Genomic DNA, 23341 nt, shown 5'->3' on the forward strand with positions numbered 1-23341 from the left:
CTTTATAATAGTAATAAATATAAATTAATGATATATGCAGGTCACTCAGAAGTCTTACCTGTGTAGTAAAACTACCAGCTATGAAACATTGCATAATATGGCTTTTTTTCTTTCATGAATGCAACACAACCAATATTAACAATAGACAATTTATTTACACCTCCCAGAAATTCTGCTGCACAATAAAGAACACCGCTTACAGTCACATCCTGATCCATGTTTAATATTTTTAATAATTGTGCAATTCAAATATTTGACTTTACAGAAACCATTATATATAAGCTGCACAAAGCATTTAGGGTCTCGCCAAAACAAAGAATACTAGACATAGTATGCTATTTTCTAGAGAAATTCATACACATACACAACTATACACAAACATTATGCTTAGACAATTAAAAATAATTCAGTAAAATCCCACTGGTTGTTATTGTATCCATGTACAAAAACAAGCGGGCTTCACAGTTTATTCCAAAGGATTTATTCCTTCCTCTCCTTCAGGTCCATGGGTACATGCAGTCCAGCAGGTGATCGAAGTATACTTCTAAATCTATCCCAAAAACACAGTAAACTAAAGGAGTTCCCTAACATCCTGGAAAAAAGAAAAGCAACCACTGTATGGACATCAAACTGATGTTTGTAATGGGAAAGGTTTTTTGGGGTTTTTTTTTAAATAAAGACTATCCATTGACATTTCTGGCTATTATATCATTTTATTGCAGAAGGCATAAAAGCATAGCACACACAACATATGTTGAACAGATGTACATAAATACATTGTTAGGAAACAGAATTTTGCACTTACAGTACAACAAGCAAAACTTATTGTGTATGTATGTATGTATGTATATGCACAAAATGTGACCAAAAGAGTTAACAAAGGCACAATTAGCTTATTTAAAAGGTTTTGGATTTGTTTTTGTTTTGTTTAAAAAGAAAGAAAGCTAGATAGACAGACAGACAGATAGAAAGAAGGAAACTCAGTGCATTAAATAAAGAGACGGCATCGAGTCGAGTATTGTCTTTTATTTTTTTGTTCTCATTTTTTAACAACCATAATAAAAAACTAAATCTACATATAATTACAGAAATTACTAAATATTAACAGACAACAGAAGTTTTAACACTCATTTAGTGTTAAGTTCATTTAATAAAACATGCACTTGCATTCAGATAAGATAAGCATAGGGCTGATATCCAACTGTAACACTGAAAGAAGTATAAGAATGAATTCCAAGAATGAGTTTCACAGTACAAAAGAGATACTGAAAGATTAGGATAAAAATCGTTTTAGCTTTCAGAAGTCTCTGGCTCACTTATCTCACTTTCCCACTTCTCAAGAAAGTCTTGCATGTTTAAGTTAAAAGTGTCGATCCCTTTACCAGACAGGTGAACTCCATCTGGTCTGTAGAGGCCAGTATCCAGTTTTGGCAAAATGTTGTCATGTGTCAATGAAGAACCCCCAAGCTCTGCCATAATACCGCGTATTGTTTTGTTGATCGCCTGTCGCATGTTGTTCACTGCCGTGCTGTCATTTGAGTGTCTCCAGGATTTGCGTGGCAGGATGTCTGACCAAACGAGACGGCATTCAGGAAAAATGCTCTTCAGTGAAATCAGGTCTTTCTTCACTGCTAATACAAAGGTCTCTGGGGTCATCGTGCCAAGATCATTTCCACCCAGATGAATAAGGATCACGTCAGGTTTGGGCCAGTTGTCCTTTAGTTGGAGTAGCTGGGGCAGAAGCTGTTGCCATGTCATGCCCTGCACACCCTTCCACCAGATGCGTACAGTATTGGGGTCCATACCAAGCTGCATACCTATTTCAGGAGATGTGGCCCTCTTCTCAGCCCAGAACACAAGGGAGTGGCCACATATCCAGACATTCTTTACTTCTGTTCGGATAACTTTTCCTGTGAAAATGTAAAAGTATAGGTCAGTCTGCTTGAACAAGAGGAGTGGGTTCTGTCTGTCTAAAACAGTGGTTAATATTTTAAAAAAAAATCCACTTAAAAGCAAGGTGAACAATGAATGAATAAAAAAAAAATCACCGATCACAGAAATGGACATATGTAATACTCCTATTATTTTCAACTTTACACCATCAAAGGTTTCTACAGTAAGCATTTTGCACATAAGAACTAGTGTTCCTGACTTTAACAAAGCACCACACATTTAATAGACACAATTACTTTGAGCAGTTTTATTCAGACACGAGTTGGACTTTGTGTTTTGACAGTAGATCAGACCAAAAACAGACTGATGCTTTGTTCACATATGCAGTGATTTTCTCTCTTCAAATGAGAATTCTTGCTGCCAAAATAAAACATTCCGGAAGGTTAGAGTTATAAATTTTAACAGTGCATATATGCATCATATATGAGATGAAGGAGAAGCATTTTGTTCTCTTTCCATGGATCACGTGTGTCCTACTGTCTTCTGACCAACTTGTAGTCGCTGCATCAAGTCGCTCCGTATTTGCATGAACTTTTCTCAACTTTGTTGTGTCGCTGGACACTCCCACACCTGGACACTCCCACACCTGGACACTCCCACACCTGGACACTCCCACACCTGGACACTCCCACACCTGGACACTCCCACACCTGGACGTCAACGGTCGCAGACACTTGTGTCACCAGAAGTCACCAGCTCTCATTGAAAATAAATAAAAGGTCTCCAGTTGCTTTGCTCTGTGCGAACAGAACACAGCATGAGCTGTTCAAGCTAGTGCCAGCTATCCTACTTGATTAAACTGATCAATAAATGTTTTTCTAATTGCCTGACTATTTACCCACAATTTTGCATAAGTAGCACTAACTTAAATTCTACTAGCTAAATGTAACTGCACTTATCACTGTACTCTGATGTTTTCAGAATGAAGTATTAAATTGTTAACCAAGCTTAGGAAAAGCCCAGATCACTGTGCATTCTATATTGCAAAAGCTGCTGTTCAGTCAGAATCTCACAGTTTGCAGTGCAAAGCTTGCAGTATTTAAATTTGAGGTGATGCTTTACCTTACTATTAAGGCAGATGTGGAACTGAAACCATCTGAGGTCAGCTACTATTGCAATAATATCCAGGCAGGTACAGTGACACAGGTGAAGGGGCAAGTGGGCTCACACCAAGAAATCACCACAAGCATGCACACACTTGCACACACTCCTCAGAGTTGAAAAGCTCAAAGAAACGCAAATATTGCCATGCAGGATATTTCTGAGCATCCTCTTCTCTGAAGGCATGGCTGGTGCTTCCTGGTGGTCTATTAGACCAACATCCCTGCTGTTTACTTGTCATGGTGATCAAAGTGTGCCCATAAATACTTATTCTATCTAATTCAGTGGATGTAGGGGCACTATAAGATCTGATATTCTTCTAACACTCTAAACCATGGCATAGATCCCATCTAAAAAAATAAGGTGACAATACTTAAGAGGATTCTCAACTCATTTTTAAGGCTCACTTCCCTTTTTTCCCTACTCCTGACATACCGGAGGTCTTGTTCAACTCCGTTACCTTTAAAAACAAGACAGCTGGATCAGGAGTTGAAAATAATCTAGGGTATAACACTAGCAGAGTAACTACCTAAACATAACAGCTTTTGTCTTCAGTAGATCATGTGTATGGAATTGTGCATACACAGGGTAACATTTCAAACCCTGACCAGGAAAATCCAAAAACCCCCCCCTCAAAATGGAATTCTTACTCAGTACTTTCCTACAGTAAACTAAGAAGAACTTTTTTAAATGCGTTATGTGATTTATATTAGTATTTACTTGAGATTCATCAACGTATAGAAATCTTAGCATTTGACAAGGTAAACAAACATCACCCATCACAGTTAGCTGGCTAGATTGCTGCTACCAGAAGACAAATACCGTGGCTTCCGAGGTGACAAGCATAGTACAGCAGCAACTAAATGTTACTTTCTGTAGGAAACACTAATAGATTTTAGAATAATGGGTAAAGAAAGTAAAGTCAAGTCAAGTCAAGTCAAGAGTGCAAAAAGTGTGTAAAAGGAAGGATGTCTGTCTGGTTCTTATAATAAGTAACTTATTGTAACAGTAAGAGTTAGTTAAACCTAGCGCTCTCAACCACAGTATATGTGGATTAGTTCAAGCTTACACAAGCAGGACGAGTCCATCCAGCCCACCTATAGACTAAGGTGGTGATGTCTACCACACTGTAGAGGCTTCAGCTTCAAGGATACTTCTAGGTTATCTGGCCACCATCATATTTGTGCCTCGTGTGAGGTGGCCGATAACATGGAAATATTATTCCAGGTTATTCTTTGGGCTGGGTAAACTTTCCAGTTCACTTAGCTGAAAATCAATCAATTGATCGGTCGATCAATCAATTAACCAACCTAACCATCTACCTATCTATCCATCTACCCATCCAAATTGAAATGAGAGAGAGAGAGATTCAGAAAGTATTTAGTTTTTGCACATTTGTTATACATTTTAATTTAAATTGACATATTAATCCATTAACTTACACACAATAATACACAATGACAAAGCAAAGACATGCTTTTAGAGATTCTTGCACATGTATTCAAAATCAAAAACTATTTTTCCTACCCAATCAAAGTATATTGAATACTGATAAGTATTCAGATAATAGTTTAAGGCACTCCAAAGTTGAGGCATTGCTATAATTATATTGAGAAGTCTCTAGAAGTTTTGTAGAACATTATTTCACCTTTGGCAAATTCAACTGATTAGACACGATTTAGAAAGGCACATCCCTATGTATAGAAGGTCCCAATGCAATTCAAGCCATGAAGTCCAAAAAACTGTTTGCAAATTTGTAGAGATCAAAATGTGTTGAGAAAGACCTGGACAAAGGTACTGTTTCTGAATCTTTAAAATGATCCCAGGGGCACAATAGACTCCATCAATGTGAAATGAAATACATTTTGAACAACCATGTTTCTTCCTAGAGCTTGTCGCAGTAACCAGTCTAGGAACCAAAAGACCACAATAAGAGCTTCAGAATTCCTTTGCAGAGATATGAGAAGTTGCTAGAATCTCAAAAATACTCCACGCACTAACTCAATACAGAAGCAAATACGGAGTTGAAACCCAGGAAATACTCATTAAGTTCAGTAACACCATCCAGCATCATGCTATGGGTGCTTCCTAGCAGCAGGCACTGGTCAGAATTACCAAGAATACCAAGATTATCATTGCCTGGAGTAGCTTTGGGATAGTCTCTGAATGTTCTTGAGGGGCAGAGATTGAACATTGGAGTTTGATCTATGGAGAGACTAAAAGGTGGCAGCTCAGAGGCTAACAATCCAACACGACTGAGCTTGAAAGGTTTTGCCAGCAAGTAATGGAAAAGACCAACCCAAATCAATGTGTGCAATGCTCAGAAAATATTGAAAGCGTAATTGCTGCCAAATGTGGTTGTTCTACAATGTACTGAATAAAGCGTCTTAACACTCATCTAAATAAGAGTTTTTGGTTTTTAATAAATGTACAGAAATGTTTTTGCATTGTCATTGCATTTTTTTTTATGTGGGCTAGAAAGTAAGAAAATTAAATAGAGTGCAAAAACTGAAGGGGTCTGAAGAGCCAAAATTAGGCAAACCCCCAGTTAACAAAAGCAGATTTAACAATTAACAGTGCACTGTATGTAGAATGAATCAATTTAACGATGTACATGTTGCCCACACGCTCGTGTAGCCAGTTTATGTGTTACTACTTTGCATGCCTTAAACGCTCTTAAAACATATTTTAAACAGAAAGGAAGCTATTGAAACTAGTGACCTTGCTGTGACCTTGATCCAGTCTGAGTAAATTCAAAATCTGATTAGTTCATCTGCTGGTTACACTCAAAATATCTATACAAACCTACCAACATTCAACCACTTGAGACATCTCCCTTCAAAAGTCTCAAATGGAAAATGGATGGATTTTATCCACACTACTCCTACATTCTCTATCTTCTTGTTTAGACCTTCATCACTGGTTTGACTGATTTTACCTAACTACTGCCGGATGTCCAGTAATTCTGACAGCCCTAGCAGAATCATCCTTTCCAAGAGTGATAACTTAAATCTAAAGCATCACCTACATAATTCTTTCTTGGCTATAACAGAATTAGCCAAGTGAAGGCCCAATTGGCCCTGTGTTTAACATATAGCTAAAACTAGTCTAATAACTGCAGTTCATTTTCTGGCCATGGCTCTGGCAGTGGGGTTATTGTTAAATATGCCTCATTGCTATAAACGTTATAAATACTGCTATGATACCTGGTGCTGATTTCTGGTTTTGTCCTCGTGTTCGCTGGGCTTCCATTTGCTGTTCCTTCTTCAGTCTCATTCTCTGATTAAACTGCTCCAGCTGCTCCAAACAAAAGCGTTAAAAACGATTTCAAGAGCCTAACACTGAATGCAAGCATTACATGAACTAAGCATGTAACAAAACATCTCTTCCCTTAACTGAATGCTCCCAAATCTACTCAACCAATGGTACATGAATACAAAGAATTTATAGTAAGAATAGCTTTTCCATGTGGGTCTGAGAAGAACGCCAACATACCCTTTTTTTCTGTTTAGCCTTGATGTCATCTTCCATCATGGGTGCCTTTTGGGATTCAGTTTCACCTTCAGTATTATTAGGCTCTTTTTGTGTCTGTATGGTAATGACAGTACATACTTCCTTGGCCGCAGAAAGCTTTACACTAACAGAATTCTGCACTGTTTGCACTGTTTGTATTGTTTTGAGACACCTGCTTTGTGGAATGGGTTTTGTCTTAGCCTGCTGGGTGGTATAACCAGAGCTGCTAGGCTGCATGGCAAAGCCAAACTGGCCTGATGTGGGTGGATAAGGAGCTGTTGGAGGAGGACCATAAGTTCCTGGTGCGGTAAAAGTAGAGTGTGCTGGATAGAACTGGGCAGGGCTTGGTGGCATCATTAATGAAGGGCCGGCAGATGCTGTATAATCCGCATAGCCAGGTGGTAATTGAGAGGGTATTGTCGGATAGCCAGTAGCATAATGCAGAGGATTTACAGAAACTGACCCATAGGGATTTTGTTCTCCTTCCATAGCATAACTATAGTGCTGGGAATCTGGCTTGACATTAACATGGTGTGCAGCTGAGGAGTATTCACTGGATATTTGAGTATACTGCAAAGTAGCAGACTGAACTGCTGAGAAGGCTTCATGCGAGACTTCTGGTGGAGCAATTTTATATGGCTCTGGTGTCATTTGTTTGGCTTCTGGACTGTTCCTAATAGTCCTTTTAAGGCTAAAAATGTCCCGTTCCCCAGCTGCGGCGTCGTCGTGACGATACTTCAGAGAATCCAAATAGCTCATGTAGACCTCACGTTTAGAGGTTTTGGCAGGGGATACAGAACGGCCACCCTCAGAATCAGTTGAATGACTACTATCTCTTCGATCATACCTACGTACTGATCGTTCATCTTTGTGATCAGAAGAGTGAGACCTCCGAGGTTTGACTTTCTTACCATACAGGCGCTCATTTGTCCTATCAGCTAGCTTGCTTATATCGGTCGTGTCTAAATTAAGACCAATGGTTTGCAGAAGATCCTGAATTGTTTTATAGTGGCTTGCTTTTTGGTCCGCATCTTCGTGGGAATCCTCTGATTTGCGTTGCACTGAGCTTAGGCTGCCTTCTACTCTGCGCTTGTTAGATGTTTTTTGTCTTTTGTGTCTCTCTCTGTCCTCTACATATTTCGAGTCATCATAGTATGGCTCATCAGTGTAACGATCTTGTGACGGTTTAAATTTATCACACACCTCCATAAATTTTTCATGCTCTTCTGAAAGTCTGCTCTGACTACTAGTAGGTGTTGCCTCTCCATAAAGGAACCGATTCTCAGGCTTAGCTTCAATGCCATATTTCATTCCAACAATTTTGGAAAAGCCACTACCATCTACCACAGCTCTTTCATGTGGTAACAGATCGTCCTGGGAGCTTTCAATTATGCTTTCTTTATGTCCCAACATAGGATTCATTTTCTGTCTGTTGCCCATTAAGGGATAGGTGTCTTCATTGCAATCCGTTTCTTTGAATGGATCATACAATTCATCACCACAAGACACCTTTCTTTCTTTCTGCTCTTGTGGGATCCTCCGACTCTCCAGTGGATCAGAATCTTTTCTAGCATCTCTCAACAATGAAGACAGCAAATTTGAATCTGCTTTATTTAAAGCACCAAGGAAGCGTTCCATTTGTGTTGCAAGATTACTCTTACGCATTGAAGCTGAAGCCTGGGTTGAGGAAACCTCACTTGTGGAAGCCTGGTTACAATCCTTGTGAGAAAACTGGGATATCTGGGAAGGTGAGGTTGAATAACTTTGGTCTTTGGACTCTCTGGTACTTTTTTGGTCATAAAATGAACCAGAACTTGACTGAAATGACTGCTGACCAATTGCCTTGTTATTGCTTGTATTTGAACTGGTAGAGGCGTCAATCAGTTTCTTGAAAAAATCAACAGTATTAGAGGGCACTGATGGTGGATTACACGGTTTTTTAAATGAAGCATCTGAAGGCTCAGAGGGATTGAGGAAAGTTGAGCTATCATCTTTAAGTTGTTTAGACATTGAAAAAAGAGCATACTGACCAGCTGAAGTCAAATCCTTCTGTAAAACAAAGAAAAATTAAATCATTATTTGAAATCTTTTCATTCATCTTTCCCTAATGAGCATTAAAAATTATCCAGTAATGTACTTCAGTACAATTTTCCTTCTCCAGGATTAGTAGGGAAAAAGAAGAAAGGCAAAGTGATTTCTAGCCCCTTCAATGCAGAGTGCAACTGCTTACATGGTGTAAAAGCAACACTACTGGATCTTTCCTGTCATTAAAACACTTTTATTAACGCATTTATCCATCAGTGTATATGAAAAAACTAATAAATATATTAATATAGGAAATTATTGTTGCATTTCTATATGCAAAATCTAGCATATGCACAATAAATAAAAATAATATAGTTTGATAAGCCAGAATTATAGACTACATTTAATGTAATATAACTGTTCTGCAATCATTTTGGTGAACAGTGTGGAACACCTGGTGATGGCAACATTCTCACCTAGAAAAGTGAGAACAGGTAGACAAAGGTACAACAGTTACAAATGTGTACAAAATACCTTGCAGTCGTCCTAACATTAATCTACACCGACTACAGATTATGAGTGAAATGAGACAAACCTGTGGCTGTTCAGTAACAGATTCTGACCGCTTCTTCAGAATGGACTTCTTTGGCTGAAGATCAGGTTTTATGTCAAGTTGCCAGGTGTTCCTGTTTGGCACTGTTAGGTCCAGGTCTTCTGAGCATGCAGCAAATTCATATTTCTTATGGATTTCAGAACCATCGTTAAGGGCTTTAGCCTTTTGTTCCATGGCTATAATGGCTCTTTTACGTGCAATACTTTCACTCAGTTCTTCTAACTGTCTCTTTTTCCTTGCTAATTCCTGATCTTCAATCTCCGATCTAGAACTCTGTTTAAACCATGCAGGGACTGAGCCAGCAGACATGTATATACTGGAAGTGCTAGTTTGTGGGTATCCCATTGACTCTTCGGGACGGTCACCTCTTTCCCTTTCCTTTGGAAAAAAAGAAACAACCATAAGACAGTGTAAAGTACCATTTTAAAAATAACTACAGAAAAGAACAGACCTGATGTTGGGAACTGGTGAGAGATTCAGAGTGCTTCTTTAAAATGGATCTAACTGGCTTCACGTCAGGGGTCCAGGAGTTTTCCAGATAGGTTTTATGCTGATAATCAAATGTAGCAATCCCATGTTGGCTATCCATTTCAAGTGCCTCTTTAAACTGACTTTTGGTGCTTTGTTCCAATGCCATTATCGCTTTTTTACGTGCTATTAACTCATTGAGCTCTAATAACTCTTTCCTTTTCTTTTCTAATTCATTATTTACAGCCTCAGCGGATGGCGAGTTGGCAGCATGTTTTGATGTGTTGTTTTGGCCATCAGGGCTTCTGCTTCGTCTCTTGCTGCTGCTTTCTTTATTGTCGATCCGTCTTCTGTGATGCTCATCCATGTATTCTGGGCTGCGACTTCTCTTTTTTCCACTCCGACTGCTCCTTTCCCTGCTTCTACTGCGGCTACGGCTGTGACTATTACTATGCCTGTATCTGTGAGAGCGATCGCTACTACGACTGCGGCTCCGTCTTCGGTAACTCCTGTCACGACTGGAGCTCCTGCGCTTGCCATAGTAGCTGCTACTCTTATCCTGACTGCGGCTATTGCTTCGACTGTTTTCTCGGCTTCCGCTACGCTCTCTACTACTCTTTTTAGGGTTTTGCTGTTTGTCTTTAATGTCCTGCTTCTGAGCTTTTTCCCTGCCTGGGTACCTAAAGCAAAAAACAAATGAAAGGCACCGTTCAGTTTCCTACAGAGGCTTTTATTTGAAACAGATTTAAACCCATATTTAAATTAAAATCAGCATGAGAAAGAAATACACATAAATGTAAGACCAAAGACATTCAAACCCGCTTTTTTACACACAAAGCATTACCATACATTCCTATGTTAATTCACTTAGGGGATCTAATTTCCTATATAAAATTTTTAGCAAGTCAAATGTTTAAAAATACTTTGTTAGTATTTGGTGGCATTGCTCATCATTTCCATAAATCAATGTTTTGGCTAGCCTTCCACAAACTGCTCGCAATACTTATTGTAACTCGGTCATCCACGTGGGCCTGTTTTGTCAGACACACCTTTTCAGTTTTTCTACACAATACAGGTCGGGGCTTTGTCATGGCTACTACAATATTTTGTTGTCTTTAAGCCATCAAACTTTGGTGGCAAGTTCTTTCTGGCTGATATCGAAGGTATGTAAACTGTGCCAGTCAATTTTCCCAGCAAATCACTACCAAAACATAACATATGAAACAAAATAAAAGCCTTGAACTTCCTTTCCTCTGTACATAGCACTAATCATTATGGCCAAATAGTTTCATCTGACCAGAGAACATTACTCCAAAGAATGGTGATCACCTACAAAATGTTTTGGAGAACAGGATACCTCCTTGTGATAGTCTTTGAAGCTATGGCATAACAGCTGAGCAACAGTCTTTTAGGCCATGGCAAACTAGCCAAGCTTAATGGTGGATGTACATACTTTGGTACCTGATGCCTCCAACTCCTTCAAAATTTCCTTTGTTGTTAACTTGGGGTTAAGTTGAATTTTTCAAGTTTGTTTAATCCAGGTATTTGTTCCCCTTTCTTGCTCCTGGAGTATGTAATTTTTTAGTACATGCAATTTTTCTGCTATAGTGAAATCTGTCTCGAATCTTTAGCTGCCTGATGTGAAGAAAGTACACTGTATTCCCTGACAGTATAAACTCTTTAAAAATAAGTTAATTGTACTTAAAATTGTTTAACAGTTCATTCATCTCAAAACTTTTAAGTGTTTTGACCTCCAATAACTCAAATAAAATAGTTGAAGTCATTCAACTCAAAAATTTTAATTATAACTTCGAAATGATGTAATCTCATTACCAGACTTGTTATTATTATTATTAAAAACAGAGAATAATTGTCTTTAATCCACGGGTTGCATTATGGCATTCTATTTAATAAAATAATGCGAAGAAGAAGGGTCTTGAATTGCAAATGCAATTTATTTAAATTTAAAACATATAGGTAAAAAATCTCTATAGTACTATAGAAAGAGAGAAACATTTAGACTATCTTGCCGTGTCAGATTATTTATTGTTTTACATAAAGTACTATAATTAACAGCGGATTTACATTTGAAAACGTGCACGCGTATTTGAATTTGGAAACCCGCCATTTTTTAACGGTCGGTCCTGCAGGAGTCATTGCCTCAACACGCTTCTCTGGAAATAATATTGGCCATCGTTTCCATGGTTGCTGCGGGTGGTTTAGCAGTTATAATCTGGTAATTACTTTACAAAACATTCTTACTAATAGACCTAGATTATTTGTATTATCAGGAACAGTTTACATGTTGTAATGTTATTTTTGTTAGCTGTGTATTATGGGTGAACTAAATTTAACCATGATTTAGGGGTAGACTTGTTATATTTGCTGACATTGTGGCCCTGTTGGTTATCGCGGTTACTTGTCTTGAAGCTTTTCAGTTCCAGGAAAAAAGGTCAATGATTTTGTTCACTCCTACTTTTACCGGTTTGGAATTAAATTAGTTGTAATCATGCCAAATGTACCTCGTTTTTGTATATCTTTGACGTTATATTAATTTATGTTCGGGTTGTAAGGCCAGAGCATACTGAGTAAAATTAAAATTTGTCGGTGAATATATATTGCTAACGACCAAAAGCAAATTATAAAACTTCTGAGGTTGGCATAACTTATTGTGTTCTTGTCTCTGGTCATTTTCATGATTTGGATTTGAATGATGGATTGGAAATGCAAGTTATGTGATTACTCGTCACTTACCCGAGCACAGTTACTTAGGCATTGTGGCTTCCAACATAGCCATTTTTCAAAGCTTAGCCCTTTACCTTATCTCTATGACTCATGCATTTGCACATTTGTTTCATTCAGTGCACTGAAAATTCATGTATCACGATTTCATAATGAGAAGGAAAAGATGCATGCATGTCCAGGAGTCCAGCTGGTGTACAAATGTCCTTTATGTGGGTGCAAGCAACCTTTTTCAGAGAAAACTCTCTTCGGCCATTTAAGAGGGCATTTGAAAACTCATGAAATGGTGATATGCCCATATAAGAATTGTTTTGTCTCTATGCTTGCTTGCAGATTTCTGCAGAATTTCATAGAATAACGAATATCAACTTGAAGAACAGGTTCTATGCAGAGCTGGACAAACATACTCCTCGACTCATGGCTGTCTACAGGCAGAAGGCTGCCCGCACTGGCAAGATAGCAGAAGCATTGAGAAGCATATTTAATGCCTATGATCTTCTGGTAAATTTAAATTTGTTAATTACAATCATAGTATGTTAATTGGTTAATGGTCACAAGTTTCACTTCATAAGGAAACACTGCAAGCTTTGAATTCTGTCACTTTAAATGTATTTCCCATTGTCACCTGTCCTTTATCACTATTTTTTCTCTGTTCTTTTGCACCTCTAATACTTATTTTACAGGAGCACTTTGATATCAATAACAGACGCACAGCTGCACTTCGAGCTCTCCCTGTTTACTTGCGTGAAGATGACTCTGTCTTTTTCAAGACGTGGAATGTAGGTTTTATATATCTCATATGACTTATAAAATTATTTATCTGCTAATGTTCATGAAGTTCCCTCATGTTTTTTTAGACTGAAGAGATGGAAGAGCCAGACATTGCAGATTCAGCTGTAGCTCTTCTAAGCATGGTGAATGGAGACTCAAGGTCCACTGTTCAGTTTGACCCTGCTGGGATCGCTATTGTGCTGGAAGGTGACATTATTCTGAGGGACATTTCCAGGATGTCTGATGCTTTTCTTTTGATATTTGGCATGATATATGCATTACATCTGGATTATCCAAAAGAGCTGACTCACACCTTCAACTTCATTCAAAAAGTGTTACTGGGCTTAGATGACTCAAAGCCAATAGCACCCCGATTGCTAAGCCTTAAAAATGATCTACTGATAAAGGAGTAAGAGATGTGAATGTACGATCCCTGTATACTTCATTTTCTTTCTTTCTTTTTCTTTTTTCCAGTTGTGACTAATATGGTAATGTTCTGTTTAAATATTTGAAGATTTGAAATATAGAAGTTTTGAAATATTCCATGACACAGGAAAAAAAACTGAGTAAGAGATTTTTACTCATCGATTATTATTTCACTTGTTTTGACTAATACAGTTACGGTATATTGTAACTGAGCTCAGGTTTTCAAAGTTTTCAGAAAACAGATTTTTTTGTGTTCATGTGTATTTATTTTTGTTTAAGGGCAGAAAACTATTCTGTTGTATATTTCCAGAATTTCTACATATTGTGTCACTTTATTTATTTATTTATTTTTCAAAAGCTAATGACAAGATGTTAATTCATGAAGATTGAATGCTCCTTTTGATTGAAATATTGAATTCCTATTGCAAAGTAAAACATTTGCTTCTGCATATGGAGTTGAAAAGTCTCTTCATTTCTAATGTTTAAGAATGAGATTTTGTCATTGAATGTAAATTTTGAGGTAATATTTAAGTTTTTTTTTACTTTTAATTAATGAAAATTTTATTTTTAGGGAATTAAAAACTAAGTATTGAATACTTAAAAATATATAACAAACATGTAATATCTTTAATTTTCGATAAATTTAATTAATTGAGCTTATTTATTATGAACAAAAAAAGTTTATTCAAATAAATAATTTTGAGTTAATCTGTTCTTATGTATTAAGTGTACTTAATTTAAAACAATTAAGCTTATCTACTTATAAAAAATTGAGGAAACTTATTACCTCAAAACTTTTGAGTTATCTTAACTTGCCGGGGTTTGCAGTGTAAAGGAAAACCTTTCAAATAAATTTGGCTCAACCACCTCAACATTTGGTTTGTTCTGTGTACTGACATGCTTTTCCAATCACATGTTAGAGTTAACTCTGATTATGCGAGTTAACATTCTTATCTAGAAAACAGTCTGGCCTTTCTTCTCTGATCTCACTTAACAATAATTTTAATTTTCATCTCTACCCACAATAACTAGCTGCTCACTAGATGTTTGAAGATATTGCAGCTTGAAGATTCACTGGATTTCATTCTTAAATATTTTGACCATTTAGTTTTTATTTTCATTTATTATAGCCAAGTTGGGAAAAAAAAAAAAACTTGTAGTTTACAACTCATGTACTCACTCTGCAGCCAGAGAATAATCTTTGCCCTCTGTGGTATTGTTGCTGTTCTTGATGTGCTCTTTTGGGTCTTTCAGCAATTTGATTGTCATTTTCTTCTGCAAATAATCAAACAAAATGTTTTATTAATCATTCCAACACACACCGAAAGACACACTGACACATATAGTCCTTTAAAAAGTATACATCACCTTCTCTTTCTTTTCTTCTATTTTTGGCACAGTTGTGAAGACACTCTCGGTCAGCCTTCTGATTCTTATAGCTTGTTTACCTTCTTCAGCCCCCTTTAAGGAAAAAAAAAAAACACCATGCATTTATTATGTTAAATAAAGGTCAGTATATAGATGATTAAGAATTGGACGATTAAAATACCTCAGTATATTTGGGCAGCATAGGAAGGGCAAAAATATAACTGCCATCCGATATTACAGCATTCAGAAAGAGCTCTTACCACTGCTAGTGTAAACTCAACTTTCTCTGACAAAGTGAGCTTGGAGTCATCCATGACCTCGGAGAATTCAAAAAACAGTTGCGGGTCCAGAGGACCCTTGATGAAGCCAGAATTATCATTCAATTTTACAACAATGCCCTGGTGAGGAAAAAAAACATGCTATGATATAAATGTAAAAAAAAAACAAACAAATATAAAATTTATTTTAAATTTCATAATCACCAATTTCCACTCCATAATCTAGGTCTAGAGGGTTGGGGCTAAAGCATGCTTCCTCTAAGCCATGTTAAGCTTGACATCACATCCCTTCAACCTACTGCTTATGTAACATCATTAGGCAGCTGATTTTTTGTTCACCAGACAGAAACGCCTGACTGGCCAGCATCACATTAACCACAGTTAAAAAAAGAAAAAGCCATACATTTTTCCTGATATGGTGCTTGTACTTAATATTACATAAATGTAAAATTCCTGGTCCATTAACAAGACTCAAAAGAACATTAAATTCTCTCTCTAGAGAAGAAGAAATTACTTTTTCTGCTGGCAAGGATTTAAGGTTCTGTCTAGAACATTTGGAAGAGGCTGTAACACCTTAAAAGCCTCCAAACAAAAATGACTCACTATCTTTCGTTGCTCTGTGGATTCTTGTTGAAATGTTTCTGGCTGAATCTCAATGTTGACAGCATGCTCCTCCTTGGTCTGCTGTTTGGTGGCAATGTTGAACTGGACTTTGTCACCAACCATCATAGTGGCCTGTGAGACCACATCGCCTGAACCAAATGGTAAACTCTTCTGTGCACCAGCCACAGTGGTGATCACAAGTCCCTGTGGCAGCTGTTGCCCCATCTACCCAGAAGAAAAAAAAGATCTTATAAACACTTTTGAAACACTTTGCAGAGAACTCCTCCAGAATCTGGTAGAAACTAAGCCCAGGCCAATACTGGTATACCTAATAAACTGGCAGCAGTGACCAAACCAAACTCTACTGGGCTATAAAGCTTTTGCACATTTTTAATTGCACTGACTGAAGTATATATGTTGAATTTCTCCAAAAGTATGTGTGATGTGAATTATATTTAAATGTGTTACCTAAAAAGAAATGTCACCACATAAATAGGAACTAAATCCAAAATTGCCAGTACATCTAGAATACATTACCTTCTTTATACAACTTTTGGGGATGATTTTGGAAACTGTTCCTTCATATTTCTCACTGCTTATTTCTTCAACAGCTTCTTCCGTGGAGATCACTGGTTTCCACTACACAGAGAAGTATCACATAATATAGCTAAACACTTCAGCTAAAGACAATAGGTTTCTAATCAATACGCTACTTCATCATAAAAACAGATACTGGGTGGGCTAAACACTTAAATACCAGAAAATAACCATGTAATAGTTAAATATTATATGAATATTTCAAAAAAACAGTACTTGCCATTGATTTGCATGCAGAGGGGTCAATAACTTTGTCTTTAAACTCCACTGATCCCTCAGGAAGTTTCTTCAATCTGATTGCCTTCAATACGTCTTTTACCTAGAGAGACCAAACATTTCAAATTCAGAATATAAAAAACAGAAAGAAAGAAACAGGAAATATCAAAACCCACATATAAAAGAGTTCCTCTCACTTACAGTTATAACTGTGAACTCCACCTCATCCATGAGTTTTAACTGCTCATCTGACAGATACTCACTGAGGGGCGCAGTGAGGTTTTCATGTTTCTTTGACATGATACTACAGGTATCATCCTTGATGCTCATTATAACACCCTGTTAATTAAGGAAATTGAAATGCAAGACAATCAGGACAATCAATTTGTTTTAATTCAGTGAAAAGTGAGGACTTCTCAGTTCATATATCTGCAACACTTTTATGGTTAGAGGCTTTATTAAGGTTATTAAAATCATATCTATTACCTTTTCCCGGATTTCCTTGGTGAGCTGAAATGTTTCTGGCATTTGTGGTGTGATATTCGTTGCTCTGCGCACCTTTGTAATGATATCTGTGAGCAGTTGGAATTTCACCCGGTCAAAGAGTAGTAGGGTGGCTTTTGAGTCCATCTTTCCAAAAGGCAGTTTTACAGTTTCAGTAGTAAGAATGGTTCGGATGCGGCCTGGATGAGCTTCCAACACGTAAGTCTGGAAAACAGAAGACTTTAAGCACTTCAAATACTGAGACTTGTGTAAGTACATCTAAATATGCAATAACACTGACATACTAACACATGTTTGAGTTGTCCCAAGCCTGCTTCCCATTACATTAGAGGTCATCACGTTAACCAGACAAACGGTGACTGAATAGCAAAGTTTACTGAGAGCAACAGAGAGAATTTATACAGAAGAAACATGTAGTGTTTGGTGTTATCTATAGGCAACATTGATAAAAAAAAGAGACGTCAGCAGAAACAGACGTGATGTTTAAAGCATGTACTGATGCCGAGCCCAAAACAAAGGATATCACGGTCATAGACGAGGTCATAAATAAACGATACAACATAGTCAGACCACAGCTGAGTGTGCCAAGATATATAAACAGAAAATGGTACACAACACAATGCAGCTGAATATTTATTATTTATTACACTTCAGAATGCAAGGGAAGGTAGTCTGAATATGTATGGCTTCACATTTGTTTTTAAACCCAGGTTTACATAGCTTTAAAGCCAGAAAATTTCTACTCACATCAGGAAGCACTGTAGTGACCACACCTTCATAGACTGTCTGTTCAATTTCCTCTGTCCCCCGTGGTGCAACCTTCACATCAGTAGCACATTCTTTTCCCTAAAAAACAACAACAGTGCTTAGAAGGCAGCATAAAACCACATAATGGCAATACATTTTAAATCACTCACCGATTCTTTGACTGCTGTGAAATGCACTTTAACCCCAGGCACCAAATGGATATGTTTACCAAAAAAAGCATCAAATGAGAAAGAATATTTTTTCAGATCCTCACGTTCGATGAATCCGTAGCTGTTCTAAATTTCAAAATGACAAAGAAGAAACTGTAAACAGTAAATACAAAATACATGTCTAAATATCATACCACAAAATATTAGACAAACAGATCAGTTCCTTTGTCATCACAATCCAGAAACATGGTCCAGTATTCCTGCCATTCCCTCAGATCACTGTTAGAGGATGGGAACTACATCCAATGAGTGGGTGCTGAAGACAATATCGCAAGGATACAAACTGGAGATCCATCACAACAGCCTTTTTGTAACACAAGGCCTTTTTAAGATCACATGTTGCTCTCTTCCTACAATTGATAAATTGTAGGTCTGTGCCACACTTAGTTTCATGTTCCCAATAAGTTAGTGTTCAGCTGCTTTTTAAGTTTAAGCTATGGATGCTTTGGAAGTCTGGTAGCAGGCTAGATCTAAACCCCAAGCATCAAAGAAAGAAATTATTTTTGTCTGTGCAAGGGGGCACATGGCATTCATAAGAAAAGGAGCTTGGTTGGAGCCATGTGCTATCAAATTAGTTAATTCCACAGGAGTATCAGGGTGTGTGGCCCCCATGTTCTTTTAGCTGGTAAGTCTACTCACAGAGTTAGTCTAGCCACCTTGCACAGAATCTCCATACATGAGTTCATGACTGACCTAAGTAAGCACAACTGATCTGTTGGGGCTGTACAATGGTACACAATTAAAACAGAGCATACTTACAGAGCAATAGACCTCAGACCAGGACCCAAAAGTGGTAGTCCAGTTCTGGGAAAGGTTTGGTAAGAAGCAGCTATACCCCTTGACCAGTGCCAGGTTAAAACTTTGGTTGTGGTTCTCCATGACAGACCTAGGCAGCCTCACAGGAATAGATATCTTGGTCTACAACTTGCCTAACCAATGATTCTAAGCATTGCTGATTGTTCCTACACTATGCATGGGCCCAGATTGTGTCCTAGTGATGGCCTTGGTTCCCACTACTGTTTTCATCATTTAGCAGAACAACCTCTCCAGATCTGCCAAACAAAATTACCAAATTAGGCAGGGTCTGTGGACTGAACCGCCAACTGTAGTAGTAGATTTAATAGTCTAGCTATGACGTCTCAATTCAAGAGCCATTAGAATGCCCTTGCTCTCTGTTGACAGGCTTGCAAGTTAACTCTCGGGTAACCTTGGGGTTGAATATGGAAATTCCACCCAAGTTTATATCTCCCAACTTTGTCAGTCAGTCAATAAACCTTGCAGTCTTCAAAGACTCAAGGTCTCCCAAAGAATGCAAGTATCAAGGTCAATTTTTACATGTTAACATATTTTAAATATTATTTATAGTAATACTTTCTTAATTAATTCTTTTAAGGGCAACTCAATGTTAATGTTGGCCCAAAATCTTAATTCAATTATCTTAAAAAAAAAACAAAAAACAAAAAAAAACACCTTGCGTGGGAACCTACTGCAATAAATGTGATGACTCCCAGTGATCGCCCAGGTGGAGGTCTGAAAAATAGTAGAGCTCGAGATTATTTAAAACATTTAAAACAGTAACACCAACTTAATTAATTCAATTAGTAAAAATGATCTTACTTGACTGAACTAAAGATGCTCTTCACAACAGATATTTCTTTCTTCGGAGTAGATGTTGCTGTTGTAGTGGTGGAGGAATTTTTACTCTTTTCATTATTGTCAGGAGCACTGGATTGTTGAGTTGCCTGAGGAGCTTTGTGAGGTGGGCATGGAGCCAGAGGGGAAGCATTGTGCTTAAAAATAAAATGAAAACATAAAAAGATGCAACAACATAAAAAGCAGTACAAAGTCTTATAACTTGTCACTATTAATAGTCCTGGTACTTTTATAATCACAGGTCAGAAAAGTATGGAAATAAAAAGAAAGAAAGTTCACAAAGTGAGATGCAGTGAGGCTTGTGTGATATGTTGACATTATATCAAATGATGTCTATAACCAATTGTATATTATATTACATTATACTAGCAGTTCAGCCAACCATTATGCATATAAAGTTCAATATAAAATTCAATATAAAGTTGAAAAATCTATCACATACAAAGCAATAATGAGATTGTATATACATACATGGACCTCTAGTGGTCCACAATTAGGGCTCTTTGCTCGATAACCTGGTCCATCCTCAAACTGTGATGGCCGGATTCCTGCCCCTGAGGCGAACCTGGGTGGTACATCCCTAAACTCAGGTGGGACAAACCCTTGTGGTCCATCCCTAAACTCAGGAGGGACAAACTCTTGTGGTCCAGCCCTAAATTCAGGAGGGACAAATTCTGGTGGTCTATCCCTAAACTCAGGAGGGACAAACCCTTGTGGTCCATCCCTAAACTCAGGAGGGACAAAGCCTGGTGGTCTATCCCTAAACTCAGGAGGGACAAAGCCTGGTGGTCTATCCCTAAACTCAGGAGGGATAAAGTCTGGTGGTCTATCCCTAAACTCAGGAGGGACAAAGCCTGGTGGTCCATCCCTAAACTCAGGAGGGACAAAGCCTGGTGGTCTATCCCTAAACTCAGGCGGGACAAAGCCTGGTGGTCTATCCCTAAACTCAGGAGGGACAAAGCCTGGTAGTCTATCCCTAAATTCTGGTGGGACAAAGCCTGGTGGGCCATCCCTAAATTCTGATGGGCCATCCCTAAATTCTGGTGGTCTGTCCCTAAACTCAGGAGGGACAAAGCCTGGTGGTCTATCCCTAAATTCTGGTGGAACAAAACCTGGTGGTCCGCCTTCAAACTCTAGTGGATGAAAATCAGGTCGGTCTTCATATGGCTCTGGGTGAAAGCCTCGTGGTCCATCCTCCATATCTGGATGACGGAAGCGTGGGAGCATTTCAAACTCTTGCGGTTGGAACCCTGGTCTTTGCACATACCCGTCTCTTAGGGCAAACTCAGAAGGCTCATTTCTAAACGGCCCATCCTCCATCACTGGTGGTCCAAAGTCGGGCGGGTTCATGTGAAAGCGATCTCCAGGCATCATTGGTTCAAGCCGAGGCACTGGATGTGGCGGACCAACACCACCGAATCCACCGGAAGGCATTCCAAATCCAGTTGCTTTTGCTGCAGCTTTTGCAGCTCTTTTGGCTTTCGACCGTTTCCGACCTTTAGACATTTCGTTTACGAAACTGCAAGTCAACACCAGCTACCTACCTGCGCACTATACAGCGCTGCGCTACTTACAGTAATCAGGCTAGTCTTCGAGCTAATCTTAGCTGCGTTGAGATAAAGCTAAATTATTTCTCTACAACAAAGCGGTTCCAGAAAATTTGGTCATCTTATTCAACTGAATTTTTAACTGAAATTTCGGTTAAGAAATTTAAAGTTTCTAAAACGTAACATTATTATCATATTTAGCCCAGCTAGCAAAACTTCCGTCCTGCTGCGCCATCACTGAGAAACTAGCCATAATAACAGTATCGACTTCCGGTTGCATCCGAATGTTTAATAATAAAAGTACGCAAGTCATTTTTTAACGACGTTATAAAAGCATAATTATTATCAACACTATAAATATACTAAAAATGGACTTGTTTGATACATGCCTGCGCTTTTCAGTCTATGACTACCTGAAGTGTAAAAGCCACCAGACCATGAGTTTCTTCTCTGGTGATACTCTGCTTGGCGTTTAATGCAGCTGTCGTCACTTCCTGTTTGTTGTCTTCAGCATGTGAAATGCCTAAGTTTTTTGTTTTTGCCTGACAAGTAGTCTGGTGGGGCTACAGTCTGTAATCTGCTTTTATGACATGCAGATAAATTGAATACTGCACAATTCTCCCTATTATATACAATATTCTATTATTACATGCTTATTCTCTATTCCTATAACAGTTGGGTATGCAATTCAAACTCCTGCATGTATGAAGGCAATAGGGATGAAATCTGTTCATCCCTAATAAGCCAGGTTGAGAAAATATACCATATGGTCAAAACTTTGTAGACACCTGACCATCACAGCCACATTTGCTTCTTTCCCAAACTGTTGTCACAAAGTTGAAAGTACAGTTGCATAGAAAGTATACTGTATATTACAGTTTCCCTTCACTAGAACCAAGAGGCCAAACATGTTCTAGCACGACAGTGCCCCTGTGCACAGTGAGGTCTCTGAAGACATGGTGTGACCAAGATTGGAGTGGAAGAACTTGAGTGATCTGCACAGAGCCCTGACCTCAACCCCACTAAACAATTTTGGAATGAACTTGTATGCTGACCACACCCCAGGCCTCATCACCCCAACATCAGCACCTGACCGCACTAATACTTTTATGACTGAATAAACAAATCATCAGGTGTCCACATCCTTTTAGCCATATGATGTATTTATATTTGATGATGCAACAGAGCAAAAATAAATCACTAGTGGTGGGGGGGAAAAGTCACTAGTTGCATGTGACCCAAGTTTTTGGTGGGGCAGGAAGACATTATTAATGACAGTCTCAAGTAATAATGAGTCATGTTGTCATGTTTGACTTATGCTACAGCTACTAACTAGAGAATTTTTAGTGTAACCCTATTATACAGCAGGCAGCTGAGAGTTGAGTCATGACAGCATACAGCCTAGCAACTTGTTCTGAGTGGACTCCTCATGAGCAAACTGCTCCAGCTGTATCAGGTTTGAAGAGTGTCTTCAGGCCAATTTCATTAGTTTTTATTTTTTATTTTTTTATGCTTCTTGAACCACAATTCAAAAAACAATGTCTGGTTTTCATTAGTCAATTTCCAGTAAATTTTTATTATTTATTATTAAAATTAAAAATATTTTCAGTTATTTCAGTGACCATTGTGGGAATTTCTTTCTTTAATGGAACAATTTTGTCCATGTGTGTATCTGAAGCTTGTCCCAAAGAAAATGACGGTTTGAAAACGGAGATATTGTTCTTTCTTCTGATTTTATGTGTGAAAATATATTTCACACATTTCTGATGTCATTTCTCAGCCCATAATCCTTCTTTCCCTTGCCCAGTGTTTGCAATATACAGTACAATTCAATCTGTTTGCACTTTATCATATTTAATTCTGATTATGAATATAAAATAAGATCCTCTTAAAATAAAACAAATTCTTGCTTGTTATCTCTCTGTAGGTTTATGTCATACAAACTCTGATTAACTTTTAAAGCACAAAGATGATATAAACGCAATA

General features: G+C 38.0%; 1 protein-coding gene across 1 annotated transcript; it reads right to left on the reverse strand.

Annotated features, from left to right (window-relative positions):
* Window positions 1-487: 487 nt before the first annotated feature.
* On the reverse strand, window positions 488-21616 carry si:dkeyp-121d4.3 (uncharacterized). The gene is made up of 18 exons (XM_058386807.1): window positions 20280-21616; window positions 19773-19945; window positions 19643-19685; window positions 18096-18221; window positions 17926-18024; window positions 17161-17382; window positions 16876-17013; window positions 16679-16777; window positions 16399-16500; window positions 15862-16086; window positions 15241-15378; window positions 14981-15073; window positions 14793-14887; window positions 9657-10353; window positions 9188-9583; window positions 6550-8616; window positions 6261-6351; window positions 488-1910 (listed from the first exon to the last, which is right to left on the reverse strand). Exons 1-18 carry the CDS (start codon window positions 21312-21314, stop codon window positions 1291-1293), a joined length of 6459 nt encoding a protein of 2152 aa, XP_058242790.1. The 5' UTR covers window positions 21315-21616; the 3' UTR covers window positions 488-1290.
* Window positions 21617-23341: the final 1725 nt, after the last annotated feature.

The sequence above is a fragment of the Hemibagrus wyckioides genome, linkage group LG03 (genome assembly GCF_019097595.1).
Source record: "Hemibagrus wyckioides isolate EC202008001 linkage group LG03, SWU_Hwy_1.0, whole genome shotgun sequence".
In the NCBI taxonomy this organism is placed as follows: Eukaryota; Metazoa; Chordata; class Actinopteri; order Siluriformes; family Bagridae; genus Hemibagrus; species Hemibagrus wyckioides.

Bases quoted from the DNA above. Each gene is read 5' to 3' on its own strand.
- si:dkeyp-121d4.3 (XM_058386807.1), bottom strand. From the start codon at position 21,314: ATGTCTAAAGGTCGGAAACGGTCGAAAGCCAAAAGAGCTGCAAAAGCT. The intron at 16,778-16,875 runs GTAAGTGAGAGG...TGGTCTCTCTAG, and splicing joins TGGAGTTCACAGTTATAACT to GTAAAAGACGTATTGAAGGC. The intron at 16,087-16,398 runs GTAATGTATTCT...TCTTCTGGGTAG, and splicing joins CCAAAAGTTGTATAAAGAAG to ATGGGGCAACAGCTGCCACA.